This window comes from Geotrypetes seraphini, chromosome 4, assembly GCF_902459505.1.
Source record: "Geotrypetes seraphini chromosome 4, aGeoSer1.1, whole genome shotgun sequence".
NCBI lineage: Eukaryota > Metazoa > Chordata > Amphibia > Gymnophiona > Dermophiidae > Geotrypetes > Geotrypetes seraphini.
Window position 1 is genome coordinate 170,984,522 of NC_047087.1, and position 15,015 is coordinate 170,999,536.

At 42.5% G+C, this 15,015-nt stretch overlaps 1 protein-coding gene across 1 annotated transcript in view; it reads left to right on the forward strand.

The window, feature by feature from the left end:
• Positions 1–15,015, forward strand: part of PDPR (pyruvate dehydrogenase phosphatase regulatory subunit) — a 200,297-nt gene that overhangs the window by 35,622 nt on the left and 149,660 nt on the right. The window contains exons 2-3 of the mRNA XM_033941677.1: positions 5,273–5,553; positions 8,443–8,576. Of these exons, the coding sequence (XP_033797568.1) occupies positions 5,327–5,553; positions 8,443–8,576 (361 nt within the window). The 5' untranslated portion in view covers positions 5,273–5,326. The remainder of the gene's footprint in view (positions 1–5,272; positions 5,554–8,442; positions 8,577–15,015) is intronic.

Genomic DNA, 15,015 nt, shown 5'->3' on the forward strand with positions numbered 1-15,015 from the left:
TTTACATTTTTTTCTAAAAAGGGGGGGCTGTCTTATTTGATGGCCCTGCCTTATCGGGGAAACAGGGTAAATGAAATAGGAGACCTCCACTGTAAGTGAAAAAAGTCAGTAAGTGTACCTCTATCTGTACCCCTAAACAAAGAAACTATCCTAATCCCCAATTCCATGCCCTTAATCTCCAATATACCCAGCAAACCTAACTCTCATAAGGCAGTGGTCCCAAATGCAAACCCTTTGCAGGGCCACATTTTGGATTTGTAAGTACTTGGAGGGCCTCAGAAAAAAAGTTAATGTCTTATTAAAGAAATGACAGTTTTGCATGAGGTAAAACTCTTTATAATTTATAAATCTTTCCTTTGGCTAAGTCTTAATAATATTGTAATTTATAGCTAAAGAGACATATGATCAAGAAACTGTTTTATTTTACTTTTGTGATTATGATAAACATACCTAGGGCCTCAAAATAGTACCTGGCGGGCCTTGTGTTTGAGACCACTGCTGTAAGGGGACCAGTCACGTTTGCATCGCCCCCCACCTTTCCTATGTGATACAGTTTAAGCCAGTGTTTCTCAACTCGGTCCTGGAGTACCCCCCCTTGCCAGTCAGGTTTTCAGGATATCCACAATGAATATGCATTAAAGCAATTTCCATATCATGGAGGCAGTGCATGCAAATCAAGTTTCTGCATATTCATTGTGGATATCCTGAAAACTTGACTGGCAAGGGGGGGTACTCCAGGACCGAGTTGAGAAACACTGGTTTAAGCAATGCTGCAGCATTGATCCATTATAAGCAAAACCATGTCATAGTATAAAAAACACAGTGATCTATAAACCAATCAATAAGTCAAGTTGTCCAAAACTGAAATTGGAAGTCACGTCTATCCAATGCATAGAACAGACTAATAAAGATGATACAGGTGGAATTCAACATTTATTAATTTTCTTTGTCAGAATAGGTCTGAATCTGGTGAGAGTTACAACCACGCAGTACCCTGTGACCTTCAACGAACGAATCATATAAGTAATCAGCTCAGGTTAACATTCTCACCTGCAGTGCACCAAGTGGTCGAAGGCTCCTTTGATAAAAAATCATAAAAAGTTTGTGCGTCCTTCACCTGATCAAAAAAGTGCATGGGGCCCTGATGTGAGACGCAAAGTCTAGCTGGGTAGATCAGAGCAAATCTGATCTGCTTTCTATATAGTGTGGTACAAAAAGATGCAAAGGACTTTCATTGTTGTTATAACTGAGGTGAGTGAAAACAGTATGGATTTATTTGATATGTTAAGATCTGACCTGAGTAAGTAGTTTGCAAAATCCGTTGTTTGTGCTTGAAGTCAAGAATTTGAAAGATCACCACTCAAGACCTGGTTGAATTTTCCCGGTGAACCCCCAAATGGTGAGCCTTTTCAAATCAGAAATTCGCAAGGTTATCAGTGAGAGCCAGTGTGGTAGGGATCCATGATTCAAAGAATCCTATGAGATCTTTAATTTATCCAAGATCGATTTGGGAAAACCCACAAGTTGCAGATTATTTCTCCTGGAACAATTCCCCAAGTCATCAACCTTTTGCTCCAGTTCTTTTTGTAGAATCTTCTTTTATAAGGTTTATTGTGTCTTTGTTAGCATGGTGAATTGGTCCTCTAGGTCTACATTCTCTAATTTATCTTTCATCTTTAGTATCTTTTCCTCCGCTTCTTTTAATATTCTCTCCACTAAGACCATGTAAGTCCTCTGCCTGCTTTTCAGTTCTTCCTTCCACCTCCTCCACTTATTGCCTTAGATCTACCACATTGTCCCACAGATTATACATTATCTCGAGCAGGTCACCTTTTGTTGTGGGTCTCTCTTTCAGCTCTCAAAACTGTGATCATATCTTATAGTGCTTTTTTGCTGCTATACTTCTTCTATGCAGCGTGTTCCTTTTACTTTCTCCTGGCATCGTCTTTCTCATCACTGTATTTGTCTCAGTTCTGTTTACCCCCCAAAGCAAACACCTTTAGGTTGGTTGCTTTACACTTGTGGTTGACATCTGAGGCTATAGTAAGTTATATTAAAGCTTTTTATGCTGTGTTGTGATGGATTTGTGATTTTTGAGAGTGATAAAATGCTTATCAGCTGTCTGCACAAAGCTCTCAGTCTCTGTTAGACCAGGGTTCTGACATTTCCTCACTTCCAGAAGTTTTCTGAGCTTGGAAGAAGTGATTCCAACTTGGTTCCATCCTGATGACCTCATCTACTAGTGTGGTTGTAGGATTCTGTTCTCCAAAAAGAACACCCATTATAAGTATGCAACTATGCTTTCTGTGACAAAATGTAAAATGAAACATCCTAGTTCTGCTCTGTATAGACTCCAGAATAGGTGCAAAATTCTTGAGGTTGACAGTTGTTTAGTGTGAATTTTTGCCTCTGATGTTGCCACATATCAGAAAAACTGTGTGCAACACATCAGTCTCGGAATTCTTACTGATGAGATAAGCAAAGATTAAAACTTTTATAAGGAAAGACAAAATGGCATCGTAGTGGAAGGACGCTGTGAGTTTCGCATCTGACGGAGAGAATATTTCCTGCTTTTTTGCGGTTCATAATCAAATGCACGCAAGACAACAGCGCGCGGACAAGTGAGCACAAGACAAGTATCTGTTATAGAGCAAGTTCTAGCAAAACCAGAGCTTTACCTATAACGGACACAGTCAGGCAGCGAAAGGAAGGCGGGCTGTTCTGAGCACATGATATAAAGAGGAAACATAACCATATTAACGAAAATGTATTCACATGACTTATATTCAAAGCACAAAGAGGCAAGGGAACCATACTAATAACGTGATGACGTGTTGACGTGCTGAACGTGCGCGTGGCCTTCGCCACGTGCCATTTTGTGGCGCGCTGAATTGTCTTTGCGCTGAGTTATCCCTGCGCTCAATTGTCTTTGCGCTGAGTTATCCTTGCGCTCAATTGTTTAGCACGCTGTTATCCTTGCGCTCAATTGTCTTGCACTGAGTTATCCTTGCGCACTGTTATCTTTGCGCTGATTTGTCTTGGCGGTTTTGTCGGCATGTTGTTGTCTTGCGCGCTTTTGACCTATCACCTTTTTTGCTCATTTGAGCTTTAATTCGTCATGCCAAAAAGGCTTCATTTCATCCTTGCCTCGGGGCACTACTTCTGAGCCGGACATGAAGGAAGCGTCGGCACTTGGAAGTGAGATCTCGCTTAACCTCGCGGGACCAGTGTCTCCCTTGCAGCTGACAGAGGGGAATGTCAGCAGCTACGGCGGCGGCGGATGTAACGCTGCCTTCTGAGCTATTGGACTCGCTGGCTCCTCAAGAATCTGCAGCCAGAAGATCTGCAACAAGGGCGGTAATTGGAGTCTCGGCGGAAAGAGGGGAAACACCAACTATTCAGCTCCTTGTTAGACCAACTGAGATTGTCCTGGATTCAATTTGGGCTGCGCTAGAATCCCTATACAAGGTATGTCTGGGAATCTTTCCTCTTGTTCAGGCACAAACATTAAAAATAAAAACATTTGAAGAGGAATTAAAGACCCAAAGAGAAAAAATCAGCAGTTGGTAAAAGGTATACAAGCTACCTGTGATTCCATTGTGCAGGATAAATTAATCTTGCTGAGAAAAGTTGAGAACTATACAAAGCAACTGAATTTAAGACTCTTGAATTTTCCCCAAACACTGACTATATCACCTAAAGAAATATTCTACAAATTCCTGAAAGAAGTGTTTAAGTACCCTGAAAAGGGGCTTCCTCCTCTGCATAAAATATATTTTTTGCCAGTTTCACTCAAAAAATCTTCCTCCTCTGATCCTGTTGTTCTGCCTTAGGCAGCATCTTTGAGACAGTCCAGTGGACCTTTCTAATATGTATTGGAAAATTCTCAGGAGGAAGTTATGTGCTCAACGCGTCTTGTAACATTCGTATTCCAACAAGATAAGGAAACACTTCTTCACCTTTTTTTTAGGCTTAAAAAAGTCTCCCTTTTGAATAGTAAAATTTCGATATTCCCGGATGTTACAAGATCCACACAAACAAGGAGAAAAAGATTCTTGGAGATGAAAGAAAACGTGAAAGCATTGGGGGCAAAATTTCAACTATTGGTACCCTTGTAAATGTATGATATATTTAGATCCAAATTCTTGTTTTTTATGAACCCTCCCAATTACAATTTTTTCTTGAAGGAAAGGGGGTTGTAACGCAGGAAGTTAAGTGAATCCCAGTGAGCTGGTCCATATGAATAAATGGGGGTGAGCCACTACTATAAATCCTGTTTTATTTTTAGTTTTGTCTAAATATCATTCCTTCTGATATGTGAATTGTCCTTTCCCAAATGTGGACTATTTAAGAGTCTTAGGGCTCCTTTTACGAAGGTGCGCTAAACGTTTTAGCGCACGCACTGGATTAGCGCACGCTAGCCAAAAATCTACCACCTGCTCAAAAGGATGCAGTAGCGCGTGGGGCAATTTAGCACGCGCTATTCTGCGCGTTAAGGCCCTAGCGCGGCTTTGTAAAAGGAGCCCTTAATAATTATATCTTGTTATGAAGATGCTTGGAATTATTTAATTTGCTTTCAAATTAATTGTAATAAGACTCTTGGGTTTTTTGTTCAATAATTATTTTGTTGTAACATGAATAAAAAAAATAAAAATAAAAAAACAAACTAACTTTTATAAGAACGATGAATTTAATAACTTTGATTTCAGGAACCAATTTGCCCCCTTTCACGACAAGGACACTTCCCAACACATACACAAACACGTTGAGTATCTACTAGAGAGAGTACATTTTTCTGGTTGCCACCAGCTCTTTGGAATCAGCTTCCTGCTGATATCTGTGTAGTAGAAATCTTGACAAAATTTTAAAAAAGGTTAAAAGTAAACTTTGTTACTCAAGCATTTGGTCTACCTGATGTACCCTGTGAAGAGGAAAAATAAACATGATATCTGCAAGATACACTTTTTTTAGCAACTTTTAGTTAAGCAGTGTAAATGGTTTAGGTTTTTTCTATTACTTATTGAATTCTTTTCTATGTTAAACAAGCTGTATTTGTAGCTAGGTGGCATAAAAATTTTAATAAATGATATAAAGTGCACCACTGGGTAGAATGCACATCTTTAGATACAACAGTGTCTAATTCAGAAACTTTAATAAGCATACCACATGAAAAGTATTGTTTTTTGTGCTGATGTTAAGACCATAATTACATTTGTATTTTATCAGCAGTCTTTTTTTTTTTTTCTGTTTTGATTCTGCATTTATCTTTCAGTGTGGAGTGACTGTGAACTGAGGCAACTTCAGAAAGGGGGTTCTCACAGCAAAGATGTTCCCTAGGCTACTGCCAGATGTTCGCTGGTGGGCTGCAGGCCCAGGTTGGCGGAGCATGTCCAACAGTAAGCGCAGCAGCTCCACAGCACCAGAGCCCCATGCCACGAGTCTCCCGTCACAAGTTCGGGTAGTAATCTGTGGAGGTGGAATCATGGGCACCTCAGTGGCATATCATCTGGCGAAACTCGGATGGAAGGATGTTGTACTGTTAGAGCAGGGCAGGTAAGAATTCAGAATGCACAGTATAAGATCCCATCTTTTAATCTTATTTCCTTATTTAGATTGTATTTCCTCTACTAAAACTAGCCAATTTGTTATAATTGATGAAATCTGTTGCAAAGTAAAAGAATGTGATCAGAGGAAAGGGGAATACAAGAGTGATGCTATTAATGTTAGTTCAACAAGCATTCAGGCTAATAAATATTTGTATACCATGCATTAAAACAAGAAGTAAATAATTGGGACTGTGTTTAAGCAAATTGTCTGCTTTGATGCTATAACTTTAGACATAATATTACAATTTAAAAAAACACTAATATAAAGCCATCAAAATATTTATATTGATCCTCAAGACAGAGCAAACAATTGTTTTCATGTAAAAGAAACCAATGAACTGTGAAAGAAACAAAAAGCTACTTTTCTACTAGACCATGGAAATTAAAATGATGGCTGGTAAAAAGGGGGAGGGGGGTTAGTGAAGTTTCCCCAATCTTAAACTACTGAAACTGGCTTAGAATATCTGTGTGGCCTTGAGACATCACATAGCCAGAGATCCCGACGAATCAGCCCTGCTGTCCGTTGGGCCTGTGGCTGTCCCTGCTCTGGCAGTGATTTTGACGGCAGACTTCAATATCAGCTGTGATCTGCCTCTTCCTTACCGGGCCCTCATCTGGAATACTGCGTCCAGCACTTGTCACCGTTCATGAAGAAGGACAACTCGAAAGGGTCCCTGGAGGAGTTGCCATACAGTGAGAGATTAGAGAAACTGGGCCTTTTCTCCCTTGAAAAGAGGAGACTGAGAGGGGACATGATCGAAACATTCAAGATAATGAAGGGAATAGACTTCGTAGATAAAGATATGTTGTTCACCCTCTTTAAAGGTAGAGAGAACGAGAGGGCACTCTAAAGTTAAAAGGGGATAGATTCCGTACAAACATAAGGAAGTTCTTCTTCACCCAGAGAGTGGTAGAAAACTGGAACGCTCTTCCAGAGGCTGTTATAGGGGAAACACCCTCCAGGGATTCAAGACAAAGTTAGACAAGTTCCTGCTGAACCAGAACGTATGCAGGTAAGGCTAGTCTCAGTTAGAGTACTGGCCTTTGACCTAAGAGCTGCCGCGTGAGCGGACTGCTGGGCACGATGGACCACTGGTCTGACCCAGCAGCGGCAATTCTTATGCTCTTAAGTGCAAAAATTTGGAATAGTATCCCTACATATGTTTGTCAAATTCCTTCATATATTCAATTTAGGAGAGCTTTTTAAAATCAACGTTATTAATTTTCTTGAAAATAGTCTACAAATTGTAAAATCTCTTAATATGAGGAGGTTTTCTTGTTGTAATCCACCTTGCAGCTTTGAATTAAGGGAAGATTATAAGAGCACAATAGAATAGAATATTTATTGTATGTATGCTGTACATGCAAATAACATAGTAGATGACAGCAGATAAAGACCCGAATGGTCCATCCAGTCTGCCCAACCTGATTCAATTTAAATTTTTTCTTCTTAGCTATTTCTGGGCAAGAATCCAAAGCTCTACCCGGTACTGTGCTTGGGTTCCAACTGCCGAAATCTCCGTTAAAACCTACTCCAGCCCATCTACACCTTCCCAGCCATTGAAGCCCTCTTCAGCTCATCCTCCCCCAAACGGCCATATACAGACACAGACCGTGCAAGTCTGCCCAGTATTGGCCTTAGTTCAATATTTAATATTATTTTCTGATTCTAGATCCTCTGTGTTCATCCCACTTTGAACTCAGTCACCGTTTTCCTCTTCACCACCTCTCTTGGGAGCGCATTCCAGGCATTCACCACCCTCTCCGTAAAGTAGAATTTCTTAACATTGCTCTTGAATCTACCTCCCCTCAACCTCAAATTATGTCCTCTGGTTTTACCATTTTCCTTTCTCTGGAAAAGATTTTGTTCTATGTTAATACCCTTCAAGTATTTGAACGTCTGAATCATCTCTCCCCTGTCCCTCCTTTCCTCTAGTACCCTAGAGGAAAGGAGGGACAGGGGAGAGATGATTCAGACGTTCCATTTTGTTCTATGTTAATACCCTTCAAGTATTTGAACGTCTGAATCATCTCTCCCCTGTCCCTCCTTTCCTCTAGTACCCTAGAGGAAAGGAGGGACAGGGGAGAGATGATTCAGACGTTCAAATATTGAAGGGTATTAACATAGAACAAAATCTTTTCCAGAGAAAGGAAAATGGTAAATATTCAGGGTTTCCAGTCTCTCCTCATACGTTCCCTGGCGCAAGCCTCCTATCATTTTTGTCGCCTTCCTCTGGACCGCTTCAAGCCTTTTTGTGTCCTTTGCCAGATACGGTCTCCAAAACCGAACATAATACTCTAAGTGGGGTCTCACCAATGATCTGTACAGGGGCATCAACACCTCCTTCCTTCTACTGGCTACGCCTCTCTTTATACAGCCCAGCATCCTTCTGGCAGCAGCCACCGCCTTGTCACACTTTTTTCGCCTTTAGATCTTTGGACACTGTCACCCCAAGGTTCCTCGCCCTGTCCGTGCATATCAGCTTCTCACCTCCCAGCATATACGGTTCCTTCCTATTATTAATCCCCAAATGCATTACTCTGCATTTCTTTGCATTGAATTTTAGTTGCCAGGCATTAGACCATTCCTGTAACTTTTGCAGATCCATATCACTGTGCATTTGCTATACACACAAATATTATATCACATGTGTAATTTGATTTATGGCTTTGTTAATCATTGTGGTTGCTTCCAGTAGCAGAGAATATAAAGATTCTACTGAGGAAAATTTAAAAATATTACTTTAAAATCAAGAATTGTAATTGGTATTAGATATTTTGTTATCAAGGAACATCTGAAGTGATATTCAGTTTATGGCTTTTCTGTCCTGTGTAGGCTGGCAGCTGGCTCCACGCGTTTCTGTGCAGGCATCCTCAGCACTGTCAAGCATATCTCCATAGAAACCAAGATGGCTGACTATTCGAACAAACTTTATCAAAAATTAGAGCAAGAGACGGGCATCCCAACAGGTGAGAGAGGAGGAGGATTTATTGAGATCTATGGTCACAAGTAGCAAACAGTGTTTCATCTTAAAATTACTACATTCTAGTAGCAAACTAAGATGATTGATACTTGACAGCTTTTTCTGTTTTTAATGTATATATAATTTTTATTGACATTAAAAGCCAGTATGAAACATGTTCCATCAAGTTTGTACATCTGTAACATTATAAACATTCTACCAGGTGGAACAATTAATACATAAAGATTTTATTTTTAAGTATAATAAACCCTTCTCGAGAGCGGTATTTGCAGCTAAAATTAGAATACAATCAACAAGGGAAGTGGGGATCCTTATACTTGACACCTCCCCCCACCCAATTAATCAAAAGAAAACACAACCACTCCCGATCAGCTTCTTTGACTGGGTAACAAAAAAAATGGATGGGGGTGCGTCCCTGGACATTGTATATTTGGACTTTAGCAAGGCTTTTGATAATGTTCCACACCGTAGGTTATTGAACAAGATGAACTCGTTAGGACTCGGAGAAACACTGAACAGCATGGGTACAAAACTGGCTTAGTGGCAGACTTCAAAGAGTAATGGTAAACGGTATTCCCTCAAAAACGTCGAAAGTGACCAGTGGAGTACCACAGGGCTCGGGCCCGATTCTATTTAATATCTTTGTAAGGGATCTAACTCAGGGACTTCGAGGCAAAATTACATTATTTGCCGATGACGCTAAACTATGCAACATTGTGGGCAGGGCAACAGAACCTGACAGCGCAACCAGTCCAAGCACTATGGAGCAGGACCTGCTTTTATTGGAACAATGGTCCAGTACTTGGCAACTAAACTTTAATGCCAAAAAATGTAAAGTAATGCACCTTGGGAGCGGAAATCCATACAGACCATATACCTTGAATGGTGAAAACTTAACAAGAACTACTGCAGAAAGGGACTTGGGAGTACTCATCCGGGAAGATATGAAAGCTGCCAATCAGGTGGAGAAAGCTTCAGCAAAGGCTAGACAAATGCTGGATTGCATCAGAAGGAGCTTTATCAGCCGAAAGTCTGAAGTCATACTACCTTAATACAGATTCATGGTGAGACCTCACCTGGAGTACTGTGTCCAGTTTTGGAGGCCACATTATCAAAAGGATGTGAAGAGAATGGAGTTGATCCAGAGAAAGGCCACTAGGATGGTCTCAGGACTGAAAGACATCCCATATGAAGAACATCTGACCAGACTGCGCTTATATTCTCTTGAGTAGCGCAGAGAAAGGGGGACATGATAGAAACATTCAAATACATCACAGGTCGCATTGAAGTGGAGGAAGAAATCTTTTTTCTAAAGGGTCCCACGGCGACAAGAGGGCATCCGCTAAAACTTAAGGGGGGAAGATTCCATGGTGACACCAGGAAATACTTCTTCACCGAACGGGTGATTGATCGATGGAATAACCTTCCACACCAGGTGGTCGAGGCCAGTAGCGTGCTCGACTTCAAGAGTCGATGGGACAAACAGGTGGGGGTGCTACAGAGTTATGCTTAAAAAATGGATAATCCAGGGAGGAGGGTTCTTGAGTAGGCAGACTTGTGGGAGGGAGGGTTCTTGAGTGGGCAGACTTGTTGGGCAGCCGGCCCTCTTCTGCCATCATACTCTGTTTCTATGTTTCTCTATGATCACAACTACACTCCCCATTCTCCCATATCTACCTACCCAGCCATCCCCAGCAACAATCAGCAACACTAAATATTAATAATTTTTTTTTTTTTTTTTAATTCTTTATTCATTTTCAAACTTAGAATAAGTGTGACAAATGTTCAAACAAATTAACAATAAATACATCACTTAATAATCAGCAATGATACAAATCATAAACTTACTTTGCCTATACACTAATGCTAGGAGCCTAAGGGCTAAAATGGGAGAGCTGGAAATCCTAGCCAGCAAAAAGGGCCTAGACATAATTGGAGTCACAGAAACGTGGTGGACTGATGACAATGAATGGGATGTGGCTTTACCAGGATTCAAACTCTACAGGAGAGATAGGTCACACAAAAAGGGTGGAGGAATAGCGCTATATATAAAAGATTCCATACCTTCAACCAGAATGGAAACAACAGTAAGGGCGGATGACTTGGAATCACTATGGGTTAAGCTACCAGGAGGAGCAGGAGCAGACATAAAATTGGGTCTGTACTATCGCCCACCTGGACAAACGGAAGAAATCGACCAGGATCTGGAGGCTGAGCTGAGGCAGGTATGCAAAAGCGGAAATGTGGTGGTGATGGGAGACTTCAACTACCCGGGAATAAACTGGAGTATTGGGCACTCAAACTGCATGAGGGAGACCAAATTCCTGGAGGTCATGAGGGATTGTTTCATGGAACAGCTGGTCACGGAACCAACACGGGGTGATGCCACTCTTGACCTAATCCTCAACGGACTAGGGGGACCCGCTAAGGAGGTGGCGGTACTAGCCCCACTAGGAAACAGCGATCACAACACGATCCAGTACAGGCTAGAAATTGGATCATCAAAGGTGAAAAGAACTACAACGACTGCACTTAACTTCAAAAAAGGGAATTATGATGCCATGAGGAAAATGGTGGAAAAGAAACTCAACGACAGCGCAAGGAAGATGGAGTCCGTAGAAAATGCCTGGACCATACTCAAGGGCACAGTGCACGAAGCACAGAACCTGTGCATCCCCAAGTACAGGAAAGGGTGCAAAAAAAATAGAACAAAAAACCCAGTGTGGATAACAAATGCAGTGAAAAAGGCGATAAGTGACAAGAAAGCATCATTCAAAAAATGGAAAAAGGACAAAACAGAGGAGAACCAAAAGGAACACAAAAAACACCAAAAGGAGTGTCATCGAGTGGTTAGGAAAGCAAAAAAAGAATATGAAGAGAGACTGGCAGGGGAAGCAACAAACTTCAAATCATTCTTCAGGTACGTTAAGGGGAAGCAACCAGCAAGGGAGGAAGTGGGACCCTTGGATGATGGGGACAGAAAGGGAGTGGTAAAAGAGGAAAAGGAGATAGCTGACAGGCTAAATAAGTTCTTCACGTCAGTTTTCACGAGGGAGGACACAACCAACATTCCGGAGCCCGAGGAGATCGTAAGAGGAGAGCAGGATGAAAATCTGGTCCAGCTAGAGGTGAGCAAGGTGGATGTCCTCAGGCAGATAGACAGGCTAAAGAGCGACAAATCGCCAGATCCGGATGGCATTCACCCAAGGGTACTCAAGGAACTAAGGAACGAAATAGCTGAGCCACTTCGACAAATATGCAACCTATCCCTAAAAACTGGAGAGATTCCAAAGGACTGGAAAATAGCAAATGTCACGCCCATCTTCAAGAAAGGCTCAAGGGGAGACCCAGGAAACTACAGGCCGGTGAGCTTGACCTCGGTCCCGGGAAAGATGATGGAAGCACTGATTAAAGACAGCATCTGGGAACACATCGACAACTATGGGCAGCTAAAGTCGAGCCAGCATGGCTTCTGCAAGGGCAGGTCATGCCTCACGAACTTATTATACTTCTTTGAGGGGGTAACCAGCCAGGTGGATAAAGGGGAATCCATAGATATCATTTACCTTGACTTCCAAAAAGCCTTCGACAAGGTGCCACACGAAAGACTACTAAGGAAGCTATGGAACCATGGGGTGCAAGGGGAGGTCCACCGATGGATCAAAAACTGGCTGGCGGACAGGAAACAGAGGGTTGGAGTAAAGGGACATTACTCAGACTGGCAATGGGTCACGAGCGGAGTTCCACAGGGGTCGGTGCTGGGACCGCTCCTATTCAATATATTCATTAACGACCTGGAAGCAGGAACAAAATGTGAGGTTATTAAATTTGCGGATGACACCAAACTATATTGTCAAGGTCAATAACATGGAGGACTGCGAAGATCTCCAAAAAGATCTGACAACACTGGAAAAATGGGCCAAAAAGTGGCAAATGAGTTTCAACATAGGGAAATGCAAGGTCATGCATATAGGGAAAAAAAACCCGATGTTCACTTACAAAATGGGGGGATCAGCGCTAGGGGTGAGCGACCTTGAAAGAGATCTGGGAGTGATGGTAGACACGACATTGAAGGCGTCGGCGTAGTGTGCCACGGCCTCAAGGAAAGCAAACAGAATGTTGGGTATCATTAAGAAGGGTATCACGACCAGGACAAAGGAAGTCATCCTGCCACTGTATCGTGCTATGGTGCGCCTGCACCTGGAGTACTGTGTTCAGTTCTAGTCGCCGTACCTCAAGAAGGACATGGAGATACTTGAGAGGGTCCAGAGAAGAGCAACTAAGCTAATAAAGGGCATGGAGGACCTCTCATATACTGACAGACTGAAAAAGCTAGGGCTTTTCTTCCTGGAAAAGCGGAGACTTAGAGGAGACATGATAGAAACCTTCAAGATCATGAAGGGCATAGAAAAAATAGACAGGGACAGATTTTTCAAATTAAGGGGATCAATAAATACAAGGGGGCACTCAGAGAAATTGAAAGGGGAGAGGTTTAGAACAAACGCCAGGAAGTTCTTTTTCACACAGAGGGTGGTGGATACATGGAACGCGCTACCAGAGGATGTGATAAACAGGAGCACGCTACAGGGGTTCAAAGAAGCTTTGGATAGTTATTTGGAAGACAAAGGGATTTAGGGGTACAGATAAGAGTAAAGGTAGATTATAGGGATGGGATTAGAGGTAAGTTACAAAATTAATCAGGGACCACTGTTCAGGCACTAGGCCTGATGGGCCGTCGCGGGAGCGGACCGCTGAGCAAGATGGACCTCTGGTCTGACTCAGCGGGGGCAACTTCTTATGTTCTTATATCACCCCGATTAACGATATGCTGCTGGAGATAAGAGGTTCAAAAAGGAGACTAAATTCTTTGATACTTTTTCTATTTTGTTGGCATTCTCTATCAGGCATGAATAAAATATACAGAGTTGAGAAAAAGACCTTAAATCCATTGTTCTATTGCAAATCGATGTACACTGAGGCCACATGAGTGAGCTCTCGAAACAGCACTTTCACCTTAAATGGAGAGTTAAGATCTCACACATTACAGGAAACCAGCCTCTCCCTATTACTGGATCTACCCCTCACGCATTTACACATTCCCATCCCCACTCCCCTCCCCCATATACCCTGCTTCCTCCCTCCCCCCACCCCCTCATATCTTGTTCCCATTCAACAGAGGAAGGTCCTGTCATTGGAAGCCAGTGACGCAACCCATTCACGCCATGCCCTCCGGATTCCCAACACATTCAAACTGACCCATGCTTATCAGTCCCCCTCACCAAGACACACAAACCTACCAGCTCCACTCTAAAAAAAAAAAAATCCCCCCACTATAAGAGGCAAACATCTCCAAAAAACAGCCTAAATAAGAGAAGAATTCATAGCATTTTATCCTTCCAGAAACCACAAGAGCTCCCTGCCCAAACTCTACATAACATAATTGCACCTATAACTCAACTGTATTTTTCTTTTTTTTCTGCTAATTTGTGTGGCTTATTTTTTGTGCCGCACAGGATTCCTTTGGGAAATCCTGCTGTGGCTTCAGGAGATTCCCACATCTCTCCCCAGTGAAGGTGGCTTGGTATTGAAGGACGCTCAAGACTGCAGAATCGATTTTGTACTCAGATGGCTGTTCGACTCTAAGGCTCTGGTTTGGCTGGTTTGAAAGCAGCTGCAGTGCTAGGAAGTTCTTCTTTACCCAACGTGTAATAGGGCAGAGTACGGTACTGGGGTTCAAGAAAGGATTGGACAATTTCTTGCTATTGGAAAGGGGATGGAGGGGTATAGATAGAAGATTACTGCACAGGTCCTGGACCTGTTGGGCCGCCGCGTGAGCAGACTGCTCGATGGACCTCAGGTCTGACCCAGCGGAGGCATTGTTTATGTTCTTATGTGGCAAAGGTCAGAGCAACAGTCTACAGATTGCTGGGTATAGAAGCCATAGAGCCCATTCTGGAGTCAGACTCGGGCTCCAGCAGATGCTCAATATACTTTATTGTGATAAAAAGAGGCGCCAAGGACTGGAGACCAATTCTGGTTCTCAAAACAGTCACTGCAGCCCTCAAAATCCCATGTTTCCGAATGGAAACAGTGAAGTCAGTGATCACATTGGTCGCACCAGAGGAATGTCTTGCCTCTCTGGATTTGACAGGGCCCATATTTCCAGAGCACAAGAGATATTTGAGGTTCCATGTATTAGAACTTCAAGTTTGCAGATTTGCCATTTGGGCTGGCTACAGCATATTAGACCTTCACCAACGTGAAACTGGTAGTTGCAGTCCACCTGCGCAGAATCGGCATTCAAGTCCATCCATATCTGGACGATTGACTCATCAGAGCCCAGTCTGAGCCCAAGGGACAACAGGTGGTTCGCCAAATTGTCCAGGTGCTGCAGAAGCTTGGCTAGCTGATCAACTTTCAGAAGA